A 21,130-nucleotide genomic window follows, 5' to 3' on the forward strand; every position below is an offset into this window, starting at 1 on the left:
CATATGTGTCAGAGTAGAACTGTGCTGCATAGGGCTTTCAGTGGCTGATTTTTATGGAAGTAGATTTCCAGGCCTTTCTTCCAAGATGTCTCTGAGTGGAGGTGAACCTCCAGCCTTTTGGTTAGCAGCCAAGCACCTCAACCATTTTCATCACCCAGGGACTCTAATGAATAAGTGCCCACTTCCTTTTTCCTAGAGAGAACTTCCTGCCTCTGATCATCCACTAAGGTTGTAGCAGGGACAAGAGGGAGGAAGACAACAGGTACAGCCTTGTCATGTGTGCACTTCCATTCCATTTTCAGACAGTTCAAACCACTTCAAGCTCAAATCTTTAGCTCCTACCCATTGGCTTTAATTTTGCTCTCTAGAGCCACATAAAACTAATCTGTCTTGTGGTGGCTCTTTGAATAAATGTGGCAGCCATCTTGCCCCGTTCTACCCTTATTTTTTCTCTTCAAGTTAAACCTTTGTACTAAGAGGAAAATCTTTACTCTTTAGATCTAATGAGGTTCTTTCTTCAAGGTCAGAGTGGTGGGTGTGAAAAACCATCTCATTAAATGTTTTTGCCCAGACACACAGGCTCTCCTCACATCTCTCTCAAGCCAGACAGAGATGGTATTTGTAGGCAGCTAGAGAATCTTGACCCAGCCTCTTCTATTTGCCCATACCCCCCTTCAGTGATGCAACCAGGCTTGTTTCCCTACAACCTTGTTTCCCTACAACCTTGCTTTTTCCAACTGCCTTTGGCAGCATGGAGTACAGGACATATGAAATGTCTAGAATAGGCATATGTATACAGACTAAAGTTTATTAGTGGTTACTGGAAGTAAAAGGGAGGGGGAAAGAGGGAGTTATTGCTTAGGAGGCACTGGGCTTCTGTTAAGGGTGATGGAAAAAATTGCAGACAAGGTGATGGTGGCACAACATGATGAACATAAATAATGTCACTGAGTTGTACATGTAAAAAATGTTCCAGTGGCAAATGTTTTGTTATATACACGCCACAACAACAAAAAGAGAGACCCATGGATCAGTTAACTACCTCCAAAGGGATCAAGTGGCTAAGTATTGACCTAAAGAGTAAATTCCATGAGAAACTGGGGGCAGGGAGGAGACGAGCCTGGTTGTCTCATTGGGGGGTGCAGTGCAGACAAGGTATGGGCAAATAAGAGGAGGTGAGATCTAGATCAGATCTTTTAGGTGCCTACAAATACCATCTCTATTGGCTTAAGAGAGAGGTGAGTAGAGTCTGTTAGCCTGAGCAAAAACACTTAATGGGATGGTTCTTCACACTCACCACTCTGAGCCTGAGGAAATAACCTCACTAGATCAAAAAAAAATATTTTCCTCTTACAAGAAGGGTATCCAAAGCAAAATTTATCCAGATAAAATGTATTTCCATATGAAGGCAAAGGAATCAAAATCCTCTCCTCCCTCCTGCCAGGAAATGTTTGTTACCTAAGATTTTGTTCTCAGACTGCTTGTTACCTATATTCCCTGTGGCTGTACTTTTCCTTTTCCCTGTGGCTGTACTTTTCCAGGATAAGATATGATCCCTTTCCCCTTCCCACTAAAGACATAGCATAAATCTACAAAGCTCATTTAAACAAAAGTGCTAAAGATTGAGCAGCTGGAAGTTCTGATTAAACTTGACACTTGACATTGAAAAAGCACCTCTGAAAAATCAATATGAAAGAAATCAAAAAGTGTTACTAATCTCAAGCTTCAAGTTTGGACTGCACTGGCTGCTAGTCATGGAGATCTGACTACAGTGGCTTAAACAAATTGGAAGCTTAGTCTCACATATAAAAGAATTCCAAAGATAGCCATCCAGAGCCAATATGGTCGCTCATTAGAGACCCTCACTCCTTCTGTCTTTTCATCCTTAACATTGGCTACCATCTTTAAGATTACCTTCTGGTGCAATGTGGCAATTAGAGTTTCAGCCATCATATCTTCACTCCAATTGAGGAATGAAGGAATTAAGGAATGCAGGAAACAAAAGGAAAAGGGGTACCTTTCAGCTATCTGATCTCCTTTTAAAGAGCTTTCCCCAAAGACCCACCCAATAACTTCTGCTGCATCTTATTTGACCAGAACGTAGTTATACGGCTATACCTAGCACCAAGGGAGCTGGGTGCAGTGACACCCTGACTAAAATGGGGTTCTGTAACTAACAAAAAAGAAGAGAATGGGTATTGGGTAGACAACCAGCAGTGTCTACCATATGAAGGAAAGGCTAGCTGAGGCGGAAAACAAGAGAGGTCAGACAAGAATGTTCCTGAGGCTAGAAGCCAGGACAGTAAGATCAGAGAAGGATCCAAAAGTGGTCACAGCCAAGTGAGTCTTCCTATTGCCTTCCTGAGCCTGATGTTGTCAATAAATGGGCAGGAGATATAGGATGCCCAGGACAATTCAGTCTAATGTCCTTGGGCTTGATAGCTATTACCCTGCATACACCAAGGAACATCAGGTTTTTCAGACCATTTGTAAAAGCCATTTTTCTTTTAAGCTAAGAAAGACAGTAGACAATTTAACTTCTACTGTGGTCACTATGAGTTGGAATTGACGGCAGTGGGTTTGGTTTTTGGTTTGTGTCACTTCTTGCAAATATTTGAAAATGGCAACTCACCTAGGTCTTTTAAAATATAATATGATGGGGAGGCAGAGCCAACATGACACCCTAGACAGACACATCATGCCATTCCTCTGCAGCAAAGACCCAAAAAACTAAGTAAAACATGTACATCAATCCTGAAACCCTAAGCATCAAAGGAAGGAATAAAGAACTAGATCAAACACCAAATGAAAGAAGAAACTGAAGGGAAACAGAGAATGAGGAGAGATACAGAGTAGAGGTCCCCTGCCAACTAACACACCACAGTGTTGCCATCTTGGAACACAGCCAGCAACAACCCCAGACATGGAATCTGAGAAGGCAACTTCATGGCGCTCCAAACAGGAGACAGAGCACCCGGTAACCAGAGAAACACACTTCCCCACCCTTCAATCTTCTGGCCTGTACGCCACCTCCAACACTTCCAGCCAGGCAATGCCATGCTGTCTCAGCTGAAGAGCCAACAGCCGACCACCACCCTGGGTTCACTCCGCCTCCACCTACTGGTTCCCACCATGCCATTTTTTTTCTTTTTCCCTTTCTTCCTTTTCTTTCTCCCTCCCACCTACCCCCATACGCCACCTCTACCCCTTCCCACCAGGCCACACTGCACCACCTCTGCTAGAGAACAACTGGCCCGCTGCCACCCTAAGTCAGCTCCGCCCCCATCTGCCAGCTCCTGCCACACCATTTTTTCTTTTTTTCCCTTTCTTTTCTTTCTCCCTGCCCACCCCCGCCCCCCCAGCCCTGCACTCCACCTCCACCCCTTCCCACTGGGCCCCACCACACTGGCTTGGCTAGAAAGCTACCAATTGTCCACTACCCTGGATATACCCTGCCCCCAGCTGTCAGCTCCTAACATGCTGCCATTTTTTATTTTTCGCTTTTTTTTTTCTTTCTCTTCTTCATTTTCTTTCTCCCTTCCACCTAGCCCTGTATGCCACCTCCCCCCTTCTCACTGGACATCACTGCACCACTGTGGCGAGAGAGCCACCCACACACCAACCCGAAGCTGCCCTGAACCCACCCGTGGCCTTCACCATGCCACCATTTTCTTTTTCTTTCTTTTCCTTCACTCTCCCACCTAGCCCAGTCCTTCACCTCACTTCCCTTCCTACTCGCCCCCAGGTCTGCCCAGCCCCCATCATGCTGCCATTTTTTTCTGTTTTTCATTCTTTACTTTTCTTTCTCCCTCCCACTTAGTCCCGTATGCCACCCCTGCTTCCTGCCAGCCCCCACCATGCCACTGCAGATAGAGTGCCACTGACGCACTGGCCCACCACTGCTATAGGTCCACCCTGTCCCCAACACAACATCTCCAACCACACTGCCATGTATTTTTCTTTCTTCATTTTCTTTCATTTCTTTCTACCTTCCACCTAGTCCCATACACCACCTCGCCCCAACCCATTACCACCAGGGTCCAGATCTGTCCTGCTCCAAATCGCCAGCTACCCTTTTTCTTTTTTTCTTTCTCTGTCTTTTCTTTCTCCTCTACACCTAGCCTCATATGCCATGCCCTTCTTCCCACCAGCTCCTGCCATGCTGCAGGGGCTAAAGCATCCCTGGAAAAAGGTCTGCCACCCGGACCTGCATTGCCCTGCTCCTCCTGACACTCAACCTACTGCTGAAAGGTTGGAAGTAAGCCCATACCACTGCCATCTGAAACCCCCATCTATCTAGCAAGGGACCATAAATATTCCCACACTGCTGGACCAACATCAGGGGGCAGACAGTGCCTCCCCAGGCCACCGTCAGCCACTTTGCCAAACCATGTACAGTGAAGTGAGCTTGCCCTGCCTGCTGCTGCCCTGCCTACTTGTCAAGGTGGTAACAGCTGTCATGCCCAGAGACAAGCAAGCAGCAAAGCACACCTAGCCTGCTGCCCAGACATATCAAAACAAAACCAAGAAGCAGGATGAAACAAATGAATATACAATCAATAAATAAAGAAAATAACACCTTAGTGTCTTGTAGATAGAAGACAATATCAAAACATATTTTAAAAAGGACAAGATGGATCCAGCAAGTGACCAAAATAAAGAATCAGATAACCTTCTACTAGAAGAAAAGGTAGTGGAACTACCTATATGCAATCTAAAAGACTAATTTTTAGGGCTTTCCAAGAAATTAGGAAAGAGATCAAGGAAAACACAGGAAAAAAAGAATTAAAAATAGACAAAATCACGGGAAACACAGACAACACCAACAAAAACATAGCCAAAATAGAGAAAAACACAAAGCAGTAGAAGAGTTCAGGAAAATAATACAAGAACAAAATGACAAAATAAACAATTTGAAATCATACAAAAACAGCAACTAGAAATCCAAAAGATAAACAACAAAATTTCAGAAATGGACAACTCAATAGGAGATTTTAGGAGCAAATTTGAAATGATGGGCAGTCAGTGAGATTGTAGGAAAATCCATTCATGCTACTTTGAGGAAAAATCGGAGAAAAGAATGAAGAAAATCTAAGAACTATGCGGGACACAAGAGCAAAAATCTGCATGATCGGACTTGCAGAACAGGGGAATCACAGAGATTGTTGAAGATTTGATGGCAGAATACTTCCCAAATACCATGAAAGATGAAAAACTAACCATGCAAGAAACTCAACAAACCCCATATAGGATAGACCCCAAAAGAAAGTAACCAAGACATACCATGATCTCACTTGGCAAAACCAAAGACAAAGAAAGAATCATGAGAGCAACTTGAGAAAAATAAAAAGTCACTTACAAAAGGAAAACAAGAATAAACTCTGATTATTCAGCAAAAACTATGTAGGCAAGAAGGCAATGGAATAATATATATAAAACTTGGAAAGAAAAAAAACTGCCAACCAAGAATAATATATCTTGCAAAACTCTCTCAAATATGATGGCCAAATTAGGACGTTTCCAGATAAACAGAAATCAAAGGAATTCATAAAAACCAAACAAGACTTACAAGAAATATTAAAGGGATGCCTTACAGTTAGAGAACCAACAACATCAGACAACCACAGGAGCCTAGGACACAGAACAGCATCAGCCATATACCAACCTACATGGCATGGATTGAATTGTGTCCCCCAAAAATATGTGTATCAATTTGGCTAGGCCATGATTCCCAGTGTTGTATGATTATCCGCCACTTTGTCATCTGATGTGATTTTCCTACGTGTTGTAAACCCTACCTCTGTGATGCTAATGAAATGGGATTAGAGGCCATTATGTTGATGAGATCTACAGGATTAGGTTGTATTTTAAGCCAATCTCTTTTGAGATATAAAAGACAGAAATGAGCTGAGAAACATGGGGACCTCATACCACCAAAAAAGAAGAGCAGGAGCACTAGTCCTCTGAACCTGGGATCCCTGTGCTGAACAGCTCCTGGTGCAGGGGACCTTCCTTCAGGGTCAAGAGAGAGAAAGACTTCCCCTGGAGCTGAGGCCCTGAATTTGGACTTCTAGCCTACTAGACTATGAAAGAATAAACTTCTGTTTTTTGAAGCCATCCACTTGTGGTACTTCTGTTACAGCAGCACTAGATGACTAAGACACTAGGTAAAACCCTCAATAATAAAACAAAGCTAAAGGACTTAAAACAAGGAAACAGAAGTCAATCTGTAAATGACGACAGTGCCAAAATAATAAAAGGGAGAATAAACTCTGTAGGTATAGAACTTTCAAATGGAGAGGAAGTCAAGGCAATATCAATGATTAAAGACTGGTTCAGACTTAGGAAAACAAGGGTAAATATCAAGGTAACCACAAAGAAAGTTAACAAACCTACTCATCAGAAAAAGGAAGAAGAAAAACATGAAGTCTCAGTAAACACAAAATCTATAAAAAACAAAGAAAAGAAAATCCACAAAAGTAACTCAGTACAGGAAAGTAAGAGGAACAAAGAAAATGTCAGCACCATAAACAAAAAAAAAAAAAAAAAAAAGCACAGTATGACAGCAATAAACTCATACCAATCGATAATCACACTAAATGTAAATGACTTAAATGCATCCATAAAGAGAGAGTGACAGAATGGATTTTTAAAAAATGATGCACCCATATGCTGTCTACAAGAAACATACCTTAGACACAAAGACAAAAATATATTAAAAATCAAAGGATGGAAAAAAAAATATGTCAAACAAACAGTAACCAAGAAAGGGACAGAGAGGCAGTACAAATCTCAGATAAAATAGACTTTAAGGCAAAATTCATCATAAAGACAAGGGAGGATATCATATAATGATTAAAAGGACAATCCACCAAGAAGACTTAACCTTAATAAATATCTAGGCATCCAACAACAGGACTCCAAAATACATAAAACCAACTCTAACAGAACTGAAAAGAGAAATAGTTCCACAGTAATACTAGGAGACTTCTTGGTATAGGACAGAACATCTAGAAAAAACTCAGCAAAGATACAGAAGATCCAAAGGCCAAGATCAACTGTCTTGACCTCATGGACATCTATAGAACACTCCACACAATAGCAGAAAAGTATACATTCTTTTCCAATGCACATGAAGCATTCTCCAGAATAGACCACATTTTAGGCCACAAAGCAGCCCTCGTAAAAATTCCAAATATCAAAATAATACAGAGCATTCTCTCTGAACACAATACCATAAAAGTAGAAATCAGTAAGAGGAAGAACAAGGAAATAAAATAAAACACATGGAGACTGAATAACACCTTGCTTAAAAACTATTGGGTAATTGAAGAAATCAATGAGGGAATAAAGAAAATTCATGAAAACAAAGTGAGAATGAAAACACATCATTCCAAAACCTTTGCAACACAAGCAAAGCCAGTGCTCAGAGGTCAATTTTTAGAAATAAACGCACAAATCTAAAATGAAGAATGGAACAAAATCAAAACATTAGCCCTACAACTCGAATTCAAGGAGAACAGAAAAAGGAGCCCACAGCCACCAGAAGAATAAAGATTAGAGCAGAAATAAATGAAACAGAGAACAGAAAAACAATAGAATCAACAAGACCAAATATCTTAATCTAGTGTGTTCTTTAAAAAAACTGATGAGATACACCTTTTTATAGGGAATTTCTAAAGCATTTCAGAAGGGATAGGAGTTATCAGCATTTTGTTTCTTGCTCACATACTTCAAATCACAATGAAAAACATACTGTTTTCCTATTTTCATTCATAGACTGGCTTTGAAAAGAAAAAGGGTAGGGCCTGAACTATTTAAAGTGCTCAGAATTTCACAATGTGTGTCAATGGCAAGATTGGATATCACTGTGAGCAAGAGTTACGTAGTCTTGCTAGCTTTAAAGGAAGTCTGTGCCAAAACTTAGAGTTTAGCCTTAACCAACTCATCAGTTTAAAGAAGAGAAAAACCTACGTTTGACAATTTTAGAATGTTGATTCCTGTCATGGATTGAATTGTGTCCCCCAAAATATGTGTCAACTTGACTAGGCCATGATTCCCAGTACTGTGTGGTTGTCCTCCATTTTGTGATCTGATGTAATTTTCCTATGCGTTGTAAACCCTAATCTCTGCGTGTGGTTAATGAGGCAAGATTAGGTTATGTTAAAGAGGATTAGAGTGGAATATAACACCCTTACTCAGGTCACAAGCCTGGAGTTTCCCTGGAGCCTGGCCTTCATCACTTTTTATCTTACAAGAGATAAAGGGAGAGAGACGCAAGCAGAGGGATAGGGACCTCATGCCACCAAGAAGGAATAGCCAGGAGCAAAGCTCGTCCTTTGGACCCAGGGTTCCTGCACTGAGAAGCTCCTAAGTCAGGGAAAGATTGATGACAAGGACTTTCCCCCAGAACTGACAGAGAAAGAAGGCTTTCCCCTGGAGCTGGCACCCTTAATTTGGACTTCTAACCTCCCAGGCTGTGAGAGAATTTCTGTTTGTTAAAGCCATCCACTTGTGGTATTTCTTTAATAACAGCATTAGATAAATAACAGAGGCCTGTGGCATAGTGGTTAAGAGCTCAGGGTGCGAACCAAAAGATTGGCAGTTTGAAGGCACCAGCTGCTCCTTGGAAACCCTATGGGGCAGGTCTACTGTGTCCTGTAGGGTTGCTATGAGTCGGATTTGACTCAACGGCAACAGGCTTGGATTTTTTTTTTTTTTTTTTTTTGGTAGAGAAGGAATAACAGTTCCTGACATATGTTTGCTAGGATAATCCTTGAATCCTTAGGTAAAATGGAAATGATTATTGTAGGTTTTTCAAAAAGAGCTGGGCCAATTACATGCCTGTATCTAAGCACGTAAGAAGTGTATTGATATTTAGTCTCCTGCATAAGGGCACACAGTTTTATCTGGATAAATGCGTGCAGTCAATGTTGGTATAATTTTAGGGTATGAATATTTTAATCGTTACTGAGTTTTATGTATTTACTTTTCAATCCAGATCTAACTGGCTCAAAAGCCCCGGTGCTGATTCTGACCAGCTCTTCCGCATGGTGGCAGAGGTCTTCATCCTGTGGTGCAAATCTCACGTAAGGACACATGTAGACCTTGGATTTAGAGATGAAAGGTACAGACCTCAGAAAACTTCATTGTAATGTTTGCTTTCTTATTTCCCCCTCCACCTTAGAACTTCAAAAGGGAAGAGCAAAATTTTGTGATTCAGAATGAAATTAATAATTTGGCATTTTTAACTGGAGACAGCAAAAGCAAGATGTCAAAAGTAAGTCCTTAGAAATCAACGCCAAAGACTCTTTAACCTTGACCTCAGCCATGACTTGGTTGTGTCTTGTATTTTACGGGGATTAGCTCTTTACTGCATTTAGGCCAAACCATGATGACCAACAGTCTCTACTGTTGTTTCTTTGAGATTGAGCCGGAAGAAACTGGTCTCGAATAAGCATGGTCATCACATTTTTATGAATAAATAGCTGCCTATATGTCAAAATATTTAAGTTTCAAGGCTTGCCTGAGGCATTTGAGAGGTCTCCAAAACCAAAGCTGCTGTCAGTGAGTTTAAAATAGAACCACCTCCTGTGTAGTGAATCTCCAAAAATGCACATGCCTAGAGCCACCTTTTGGTGACTCTGAGATTACCTTGCTCTGAGCATTTTGGTAGCATATACTCTTACATTATGCTTGTTTTCCTCCTATCTGGAACATTCAATAGCTACTCTGTTTCTGCAGTGTTGACCTCTTAATGCCTTGTGTTTATTTTCCATGGGAGTTGCCCTCAGAAACCCAAACATTTGTTCATCTCCCTACAGGAAATGTTTGAAAGAGGGTATACGGGACATCAGTCTGGAAAAAATAAAAAGTATATAGGGAAAGATATGAGAGGAAATACAAGAGGGGACAGTTGGCTTCCCAGTGCTTCCTGAGTCAGCTCTGCACAGTGAGACTTCATTACTTTGATTGGAGGGAATTTTCAGACACACTCCTTCCAGCGTACATACAAAAGTAAAGCCTACCATATTTTTACGCAAATAATGCGCCTTCTGTGTTTGTTTGCCAGCCGTGTCCTCCCGCTGTGAGGTGTTTTTGTAAGCTCAGTATGCTAATTTTTTTTTTTTTACAGCAACATGTGAAAAATTGGCATAGTGGCCTTTATGAAAATACCTTGTGGGGGGTGGGCATAGTTGGCAAACAAACATGGAAGGCACATGTTATTTGCATAAAAATACTGTGCTTAAGTGTGATGTTTTGTTACCAGCTGTTATGGCTCACCCTTGACTCTGTTCCCCTGAGAAGTAAGCCTCAATGAGGGTTGACTATATATGTCAAGTATGCATGACACGTGATACCTGAGATGTGCATCTCTCTCATTGCTGGTACAGTGCTGCCTTTGAGAAACATGAAGGTGAAGTGTGTATGGGGACCCTCAGAAGTGAAAATCAGTTCTGGAAAGATGAGAATCATGGGTTTGTAGTGAAGCCCGCCCTTAGGGGCATCTTTCCAAAGAATCATTTGTGATGGAGACCTATGTATGTGGAGCTGCAGACAGGGGGCTGGTATGACACCGAAAATGAAACTTCAGCACCTGGAACTTCACGAAGTGTGACTAGCTCTGGCCAGCTGCAATCACTCTGAACTTTCCATTCTGTTCACCTTTTGGCTATGTTGACGCTAGCATTTCTTATAGCATCCCAAAAATTGTTAGAATCTGGTATACACTGCAAAATAAAATATGACTGATTAAAATTACACACATATAAAACAGAGAGATCAGGAATATATATTCACATTTAAGAGGAAATATTTGCTGCAAAGGAAACTTACGGTGGGTCTTTTTTTGCTTTAGATAATTTTCCAAAATTCATTTTGCCTTCAACTTTTGGCAAACGTATCTGCTGCTCATGTGAGGTACACAAAGTAGCATTTTTCATACTCCTGCTCCCAGGGACATCTAGCTTATCTTAAGTTCCCTCTGCAGGGTCTTATTTTAGCCATCACAGGTTCTTCTGTGACACCTCTACCTACAGAAAGTCAGTAAATCCCAAGCAGATTCCATGCCATCTTCAACCTGGGGTAGATCCATTGGCTCAAGAACAGAACCAGCTAGCAACCATTGTTACTGTCGGAGGATAGTAGCAAAGAATTGGATACAACTCTAAGTATTTGGATCCCAGATGAGCAGAAATGGCAAAGACATCTCAACCCTCTGATGATGAATGGATGCTCAGGGTATTTGGGTTTACATTTGGAAAGAGATGAGGTGACAGAGAATGCCATTTCCAAACTAATCTACTAACAAACTAACCTGACACGTTGTTCATTTATATCACTGAATGAAGAAGGGATGTTTGTCTCATCAGAGGATGGTCATTTTCAGAATCTGTGTGTCTTCCCCGTTGGTAAGGTTACTCTGCAGGAACAATTACAGTTCCATCTCTGTTAACACTTATGCCAGTTCTTTCTGAGCCACATGGGATAGGGCCAAAGATACAGTGTAATGGTGCTCCCTAGATGCTACCACAGGGTAATGAGTATTGTTTCTATTGCTTCCGTTGAGACACAGGGAATAGTAGTATGACTGGAGACTGAAAGGAAGCTAAGTCCTACCCATAGGCCGGCTGTCGACTGGAAAGATGGCCTTGCATTAGTCATGCAACAATTCTGTGCCTCAGTGTCTCAATCTGTAGAATGGGGTTGAGCGTATTACTTCTCCTAGCTTCTCAAGGATGCTGTGTTTAAAAGGCAGTTTTGAACAGCATCTCTAGACAGATAACATTGCATAAATGCAGTGTATTATTTCAAGCAGGGAGCTACTATGCCTCCAAAAAACAGCAACTTTCATAGCCATTTCTGGTCTTCTTTGGATGCAGAGCTACACATTCATTAAGGGGCCACGAGTGGGTTGAATCCCCATTGCCTTTGCCTTTCTGCAATTAGATATTCTCTCTACTACCTGATCCAGATGGTCACCTGTCACCTGTGCTTGCCTTTATCTCCACTCTTAATTGAATTCTGGTGTTGTATACATGAGATTGGCTTCAGTGCATATGGCAGCCTTTGTGGAGGTATGCATACATGAATGCCGCATGCCCACACACACTGCATATGCCATTGTGAATAGAAAGGAAGTGGAGAAACTATCCAGTGGGCAAAGCTGTTCATACTTCATTAACTGAAGGTCAATTTAAAGAGATGCTATTTTTCTGGCAGCTAAAGCAGATTGTTTGGTGGGGGTGGGGGGTGGGGTGGCTCATTGTATATTTTGTTTATATAACACCAGTTTGCAAATATATGTTCAACTAAATGTAACTAAGCTGAGCAAGTGTTTTTGTTTTGTTTTTTAAACTTGTTTTGTTTTCTGGAAAAATGGCAGCAGCTTCCTTGGAGGGGAATGGTAAGTTAGAATGTGTTTAGTCCAAGAAATGCCAGTTCCTTGACCAAGTTTAAAAACAATAAAATAAAAATAATTGTGATGCAGGAATATTAAAGAGCCTCATTGTTTAAAGCCACTCTACCCCATGGAGCATGATCTCAGTGTATTGAAAAAAGAGAGAGAATATTTTAGTAGAAGATAACCTTTGAGTTTTCCAAGGGTATTCAGGAACATGTATGAGTTTTCCTCTTGCCCAAACCTTGCCTGTTGCTCACACCTCTCATTCCCTCATCCACCCACAACTCTTTTGTTTTTATTCCTTTTGTTCTTGTCCTTGTGCAGGTCTGTCTGTTCCTCCCTCTCTCTCCCCCTTCTCTCCCTATAACCTTCACTCTTTTCCTTTCTCTTTTCTATCCTCTCTTTCTCTTGTTCTCTCATTCTCAAACTGATTCTGGAAATTCACCTTTCACTCTAAAATATGATGTTGGGCTGACTTGTCTTTACTTCGCTTATCCTTTCAGTGAGGATAAGACCTTCACGTTACAAGGGTTCATTCGCCTTTGTTCAGAAGCCTACAGTGAGCTCTCCCCATGCAGACTCAGGGCAATTCACTACCATGTGGTATGGAGCCAACCCCCCCCACTACACCTTAAGATTCTATGTTTGTCCTTTAAGTACCGTATTTAAAATCACCTCTTTGATCATAAACTACTGTTTGTAAAGTATGGGGGAAAATGAAATGATTTTAAAGTAATCAAACCAAACCAGTTGCTGTCAAGTTGATTCCAACTCATGACGACCCCATGTGTGTCAGAGTAGAACTGTGCTCCATAGGGTTTTCAATGGCTGTGATCTTTTGGAAGTAGATTGCCAGGCCTTTCTTCCAAAGTACCTGTGGGCGGATTTGAATTGCCAACCTTGCATTTAGTAGTTGCATGCTTAAACATCTGTGCCACCAAGGATGCCTGTTAAAGTACCATGAATTTATAAATTTCTATTTCAAAAATGAAGTTTCACCAACTTATTGAAAGCATTTCCAGCATTAGGAAAATGCACCGAGTTAACGATTAGCTGCCACGTGCGATGAAAAGAATGAAATTAGAATGTGTAGTGTGAAGGATCCTTTAAACTGAGGTATATTTAAGAGGTTCCAACTTGGGTAGAAAGGAAGAGAATTACTGTACAAGAAGGGAGATGCTCTGTCTTTTGGGCTGTGGGGTGATCCTGACTCCTTCTAGATATTTCTAGAGTCCTTTTTTTTTTTTTTTTTTTAGCACAAGCACAAGCATTGCCCCTTAGCTCTGCTGTGCCCCCTCTGTTTTTGTAGCCACAGATCTGCTGGAGGTGAAAATATGGTGGGTGGAAGGAGGAATGGAAGTGGGGGTCTTTGATTATGTGAAAGATTATCTGTAGTGAAAGTAGAAAGAGGGAGGTGGGAGGAGGAAAGATTTTAGATCTAGAGAGTTCATGTGGGTGACCAGGTCTGAAGACCACCCTGGCTCTGTGTGACACACACTCTGGAAGGCTGGTCTCTGAGATGAACCCCTTTCCTGCAGAGGTGGGCTGCTTGGTCTGGGTGTAAGCCCATAATTGCCAAATTAACCTCCATCCTAACCCCCCACTTATTCTTCATGTCATGCCCAACTGGTTTCCAGAATGGTTGGGTTTCTGTTGTGTTGGCTGAGCAACTAGAGCTAAGAAGCTATGACTAACATGTGGTACCTTATGCCTTGGACCCCTGCTTTTACTGACTGACTCTTCTTCCTGTTTCTTTTCTTTTGTCTTTCCACACAGGCCATGCAAGTAAAGGTACAGGTCAAATGCATGACGTGTCTTTTCTGTCCTAGTAGTAGAGGTGCCAGGCTTTGGCCACCCTCTGCACTGTGATCACCATGGGGGTGGTACAGAATGGATTTTCCCACCTGGAGGTCCTCCAGGCCTGCTCCAGGGAAGACAACTGCCTGTCAAAGAATGAATGTAGGCCTACCCACCCTTGGAATGGGGAAGCCGGGGAAGCCAGCCAAGCCTCACCCTAACCGAGGTCTCCTTGCTATCTCTGCTCCCTTCCTCAGCTGCCCTCTCTGCAGCCACCACACTAGCAGAGATAGGGACAACTGACAGGCTTTGAGGGCCCGAGAGACCCACTCCTTCACAATACCACAGCAGGGTCAGAAGCCCTACTGTCAGTAGTCCCAGTCCTTTACATACTATACTTGTTCTGCCTCTTGGACAAGGCTTTCATGACTCAAAGAGAGTTTTCCAAGGACTGAATTCAAAGATTTGAAATTGTAGAAAACCATGAATTTTTGTATAAAATGTCCACGTGGTAGAATAAATACTGGGACAATTTTCAAGTTACGCCTGCAGAGTATCACTGGGAAAAACTTTATCTTTCTGTTCATTCATGTGTATCTGCTGCCACTGTCCCAAGCCCTCTGCCTGAGGTATATGGCAGGGAAAAGGGAGACATTCGGGAGCCAGGTTATATACAGCCTTAGTCAGAAGAGGAAAATGGAGCCATGGCAAGATAGACTTGGGTCTGGATGTTGGCTCAGACTCTTACTTGCTGTGTGATCTTGGAAAACTGAATAAACTCCTCTGAGCATTATGTTCTCATTTATAAAACTCACTTGTTAATATCCCAGAATTGTTAGGATTAGAATTGTTTTATGTAAGTAGTAGGCACATTAGAGCCACATCATATATGTAGTATTTACCTTTTGTGATCAGAACATGAGATTGACTAAGTAAAAAAGAGTGAGCAAGAAATAATTTAAAATCTGTAATCAAGTCTGCTTAGTAAAATTTTGCACATTTACTCTTGCATGCTGCATATTACCACTGGCATTTTACATTGATACATACCGAGTACTACATAATTTTCATACACAAAACCAGGTTCTATCATTTGTGCATGATATGAAGGATTTTCAAGGGTAATTTAGACCATAGATGAGTTTTGCCATTAGGCACAGTATTTACAATCCTGCACCTGATGGTAGAACATGTAAGGAACCTAGCCAAGTGCTCAGTAAAGGATAGTCATAACTCTCATAGCCTTGGTGTGAACCAGCTGTCACTTTCTGCTGCATTCTGGAACACCAGAAGCCTTCTTCTCTTGATCTCATTTCTTCCCCCTTGTTCATATCTTTCACTGCCCCTCCCACTGTTGACCTGGGGGCTGACTTGCTGTTTTGGAGCATTGGGTACAAAATACCTCTGCAGCCAGTAGGACTGCCTGGCGTGGTTTGGCCAGTCAGCCTTCAGGGGCTTCAATGAGGCATGACCACCTGAACGTACAGCTGTCACAAGTTTGGTGAAAGAAATCCCATGCTTTTCAAGAGTGTCTATTGATAATTATAAACCTCTTTCACACTTGGGAAAGTAATTTAAAGAGATCAACCCAAGGCAGTGTTAATTCTCACCCTACTCTTCTCTTTGGGAAGCCAATCCCCCCAAAACTGAATTCTGCCTCAGTCCAGGAATCCCAGGTCTTGTTTGTTAGTTCCAGGGGAGCTCTGGTCTCCCCACTGCTCCCCAGGCACTGGGTCAGTTTGTCATTGTGAACCATAGTGCTGCCACCTCATTGCTACAGACACTCCATGGGCGTTTCAGAAAGCAAAGCTTTGGTGAGCACAAGGTTCCTCTCCCTCTTGGGCCCTCATTTCATGCTCTCAATTTCTGGCTGCCCGCTTCCAGCAAGTGCCCATGCAGCTGAGGCAAAGTCCTTTAAAAGAAGCCCCATGTGGTCAGCTTTGCCCTTTCAGAACCTGCAATCATGAAGTGCCTTGTCTCCTTGAATCCACCTATGCCCACCATGTGTTATGGATGCTGAGGGCTCTTGGTTGCCTGGAGTTGCCATAGACCAGTGCATTGGATTCCTCTCTTAAAGCTACTACTTCGGTGGATAAACCCTCTCTGAAAGGGATGAAGATATAAGCAAAAAATGGACAGAACTCTCACAGACTTGGGGAGTTCCTTTCTCTCCTGTCTTCAGTTTTACCCTTAACTTTCCCCAGTCAGACCACAAAGAAGCCCTATTATAGAATTTTCTTTCCCTAGAGAGTTTGCACTGCCTTGTTGGGGGGAGGGTGGGAACAGGATGCCGCTGCTCCAAAACACTAGATCCAGCCCTGGAAACACAGGGTTGTAATTCCATGGCAGATGCTCTTCCACATTTTTATTGCCTCCCAAGCAGCAGAATCTCAGTTATTTCCTGGGGTCATTTTGTCAATTACCAAATCATTCCTTTTGAGAAACACCAATTTATTTGTTCATTTGGTCAAGAAGTGAGTGAGCAGGGACATGTAGATGTTTGTGGTGTGTGTCTAGTCGTGTGGTTCTGTGTGTGTGTGCACAAGAAGGCGCAGGGTGAGGGCCAGTCTTTCATGGCCACCTGCCTCATCTTTGTTTACAACACTCCTTTGACTGTCCTTTGAAAGGTAGTGAGGCCCCACCTGTACTGACAGGGCCACCAGGAGGCTGGCTGCCTCTGAGATGAGGCAATCCTTTCAGAGAATCACTGAGCCCCTCTCTGTTTATTTTTAACATCATCTCCTAGTCTGGAGGACAGGACCAAGAACGGAAGAAGACAAAGCGGAGGGGAGACTTCTATTCTATCCAGACCTCCCTCATCGTGGCTGCACTCAAGAAAATGCTGCCCATTGGTTTGAATATGTGCACCCCAGGTGACCAGGAGCTGATCTCCCTTGCAAAATCACGATACAGCTACGTAAGCCATCCATCTGCATCGGCTGAGCGTTATATATAGGTGGTGTTAGTGATAGTGCCCAGCCCCTAAAAGTTTGGTTCTCCCTCATTCCCTGGGGCAGACGGACAGAGACCAAGGTACACAGAAGAAACGTGCCCTCATTCTTAAAACTAATTTATCAGTACCATGCCTTTGGGGACAAGTCTTTGTAATTTCTCTTCTTTTGTTCTATCCCAGCAAAACTGTCCGTATATCCCTCTACTCTGCTTTACATTTCCATAGTGACATCTAGGAATACAATTTAACATCTCTTTCCAGAGGGACACAGATGAAGAGGTCAAGGAACACCTACGGAATAACTTGCACTTGCAGGAAAAGGTAATGCCACAGGAAGACAATGGGAACTCAACAGGTTTTTCCTCTGGCTATAGGGCACCTTTTTATAGGGCACCATTCTTCCACTTAGTTTACTCATGTTTTTAAAATGTGTTCTAAAAACTGTCTAAGTGTGCTGGTGTATTTAATTGGCAGGAATAGCTCTCTGCCATTAATTTTTGTTTTTTGCCCTTAATTTTTGTTTCTTCCTTTGGTGTTCCAAGGAGAATGCAAAGAGGCAGCCAATAAAACGTGTCTTCCCACCTCCCCCTATGTGACCACCAAGACATAGCAGGAGGAATTTAGATTAGGTGTCAGCATTTTCTGACCCTGAGGTTTGTTAAACAGTGAGACAGACACCTGGGGGAAGTTTTAGCACTCCTTACTCTAGAGAGATTTTTCAACAAAATAATTCTATCCCCGAGTTGGTATAATAAAAAAAAAAAATAGAGACAGACTTTTATTTTAGAAAGCAATTTGAGATATTTCCAAGCCTGTAAATCTGAACAAGTTTTTCCTCAGCTACATTGTACACTAAGATGGAGGACTACATTGAAACAAAAAGCCCCTTTTCAACCCAAACACTTGAAATAGTAGTAGATAAAATATTCCAGAAAAAAAGGGGGCATTAAAAAGAAATCCCAAGTGCCAGAAACAAGAAGACACTCTAAATCATGGTAATGGGAAGAAGTCCATGCTGTTGGGGCCGTAGAATTTTCTGGACCAGACACTTATCTCAGGGGCTCAACTTTCTAATAACCTTAAAGGAAGAGGACTTTGAGGCCTAATTACTCATGCTGTGCATCAATGCAGAGCAAGAAAGTTACATAAAATTAGCCTGGAATGAAGAAAATCATGAAACTGCACAGAAAGTCTCCACTCTAGAATATGGGCTGAAATGCCAGTAAATAAAACTTCCTGCTCACATAAAAAAAATTTTAAGGCACATACAAAGGAAATCCACCACCATTAGAGAGTCAGCAAATGCAACAACAGGGAGAATTTAGGCCTAAGGAACTAGAGAAGAGGACTTTAAAGTAAGTGTGGTTGAGATAATTAAAGAGACAAAGATAGTAATAGAATCCATAGAATAAGAATTGAATGTTATTTTTTAAAAGGGAGGAGAATGAGTTGAAAAAGACCTAATAGTAGTTCTAAAAATAAATAGTCATTGAAATTAAAAACTTAATTTGTGGGTTAAGAAATAGGCTAGACACAGCTGAAAAGAGAGTCTATGAATTAGAAATTGATTTAAGGAAATCATTCAGAATGCAGCACAGAAAAATAAAGTGATGGAACATAGAAGAGTTAAGGGACACGGAGGCTAAAATGAGAAGTTCCTACATAACATCTACAGGTGTTCCATAAGAATACAATAGAGAAAGTGAGAAGGAAGTATAAGAGACAAGATTCTTGGTTACTCTGGAATTAGGCTCAGATTAGAAGTTTTTTGTTTTTTTTTTTAATTGTAAGAGGTAAAAGAGCGTTGCTCATCTCATAGGTATGCTTCAATTTTTAGTCTGATGACCCAGCTGTAAAATGGCAACTGAATCTCTACAAGGATGTTCTGAAGAGTGAAGAACCTTCCAATCCAGAAAAGACAGTGGAGCGCGTGCAGAGAATTTCAGCAGCTGTCTTTCACCTGGAGCAGGTAAGGTACAACTTCCCTGAGTAGTGAGGCAACAGCACCACCCTGGAGAATACAAAGCTTCTAGCCACAGTCAGCTCTCAGTTACAAGTGCTGTCATAGGACAGAAAACAAGAATCATCCCCCAAGTATCATCTTGGTTCCTTATAGTAGCACACTTCTCAATTCTTATGCCTCCCAGTGTCTTCCAGATAGATTCTTGTCATTAACTCAAATGACTCATTCAAGCCCCATATCCATTTATAATAAATGTCCAAAAGCAGTTGGGAAAAGGAAGAAAACCTTAGACCTCTGCTGCTAGGTACATTTTGCTGTCTATAGTTGAGAAGCCACAATTCTTGCAGAGTTGAGGACTCTGGGCTTTAGGTGACATCCTTTGCCACCCAGAAGATCAGTCTAGTGTGAACCTAACCATGTGCTGTCTTCTCAGGTGGAACAGCCCTTGAGGTCCAAGAAAGCAGTCTGGCACAAACTGTTGTCAAAGCAACGGAAACGGGCAGTGGTGGCCTGTTTCAGGATGGCTCCTCTCTACAACTTGCCCAGGTAATTACTTTCTCATTTTATTCTGGCCTTTGAGCCAGTGATGAGAACTAAGTATCCTCCTACAGCTGTGCTCTCTTCTGGCCCTGACATTCATAATGCAAGGGGTAGAAATTGGAGTCTGTGTCCCGTCTGCATGTAGTGTAATTCCTGCTGAGGCAATCAAGGTGAGCATAAAAACTGAGACCAGATGAGACTCCCTCATGCCCATGCATGCCTCAGCTTGCCATTTTGTACTGTGAAGTCAGCCAAGTGGGGGTTTGGAGGCTCTCTACCTTGCTGAGGTGGGAGTCTTTGTGAGGCTGTAAAGACTTTTGGGCTGACTAAAGAGGGAACTGTTTTCTAAAATACTTTACCCCAAATTCCATCAAAGGGGCAAACAATATTTTTTCTGTGCAGGCATGTGGTTGGCACCAAAATTACAAGGTTTCCTAAGTAGGTATGGAAATGTAACTTGAGAACCCTTTATTGTTCGGTGCCCTCGTGTTGATTCCAACTCATAGTGACTCTATAGGACAGAAAAGAACTGCCCCGTAGGGTTTCCTAGGCTGAAATCTTTATGGGAGCAGATTGCCAGGCCTTTTCTTCCATGGAGCTTCTGGTAGGTTCTAGCCATCTGACTTTTTGGTTAGCAGCTGAGCACTTAACCATTGCACCACCAGAGAATCCTTTAGCACAGTGTATTTGCCTTCAAGATGAAGAAAGGGCATTGACTATGGATGCCCCAAGAGGCCAGTCTGGGCATGATGCCTTTATCTAGGTGTTTCAGCCCATACTTTGAAATAAAAAATATGTGAAGGTTTTTCTGAAATGTGTGTGAACACATGTCCTATGTTAACATAGGAAAGTATCGCACACAGGCTGGGATAGAGTTGGCCACCAAGACTGACTCAGTGTCTTTGGTCATGTGGCAACATTCCTATCCTCAGACTGATTGTAGAGTGGGTAAGGCTGGGACTATGATCAACAAACAAAGTTGGTGATTGATTTATCAGCCTCTGCTTCTTCAACGTTTAAATCATAGGTGTGTCCTCACCCGGAGATCCACACATGATGCTGTGCTCATTTGACCTGTGGAGGGGCTCAGCTCTAAGCACAGGTCTCCGGGGCCAGGCCTGCTAGGCAGGAGTTACATTCCTCAAAAATAAGCATTTTTTCTAAATCCACTGAAAATGTCGTCCTTTCATGTTGTGACTGCTCCTTCAACAACTCTACTTCCATATGGGTAATAGTAAGTCCAGGATTCATTATGTCATGATGTAACATGGCCCCTACCCCAACCTGGTTGTTTTAGAGGGGTTGCCCTGGTTATTGTCCCTGGCAATGAGGATTCCAAGTAGATTTCACAGCAGAAACAATAAAATAAAACTAAGAAGCTGATGGTGTAGACCCCCCCTCTTCCCCATCTTGTGTTGATCTAAACTACATGGAATCTTCCCAACTAAAAAGCTAAAGGGAGGATATGTTTTAT

The 21,130-nt window shown here is 42.1% G+C and overlaps 1 protein-coding gene across 1 annotated transcript in view; it reads left to right on the plus strand.

Annotated features, from left to right (window-relative positions):
* RYR3 (ryanodine receptor 3) overlaps positions 1-21,130 on the plus strand; it is a 446,068-nt gene that overhangs the window by 383,514 nt on the left and 41,424 nt on the right. Inside the window, exons 70-75 of the mRNA XM_064291963.1 lie at positions 9,002-9,089; positions 9,188-9,280; positions 16,947-17,117; positions 17,415-17,474; positions 18,991-19,122; positions 19,550-19,662. Of these exons, the coding sequence (XP_064148033.1) occupies positions 9,002-9,089; positions 9,188-9,280; positions 16,947-17,117; positions 17,415-17,474; positions 18,991-19,122; positions 19,550-19,662 (657 nt within the window). The remainder of the gene's footprint in view (positions 1-9,001; positions 9,090-9,187; positions 9,281-16,946; positions 17,118-17,414; positions 17,475-18,990; positions 19,123-19,549; positions 19,663-21,130) is intronic.

This window comes from Loxodonta africana, chromosome 10 (assembly GCF_030014295.1).
Source record: "Loxodonta africana isolate mLoxAfr1 chromosome 10, mLoxAfr1.hap2, whole genome shotgun sequence".
Lineage (NCBI taxonomy): Eukaryota > Metazoa > Chordata > Mammalia > Proboscidea > Elephantidae > Loxodonta > Loxodonta africana.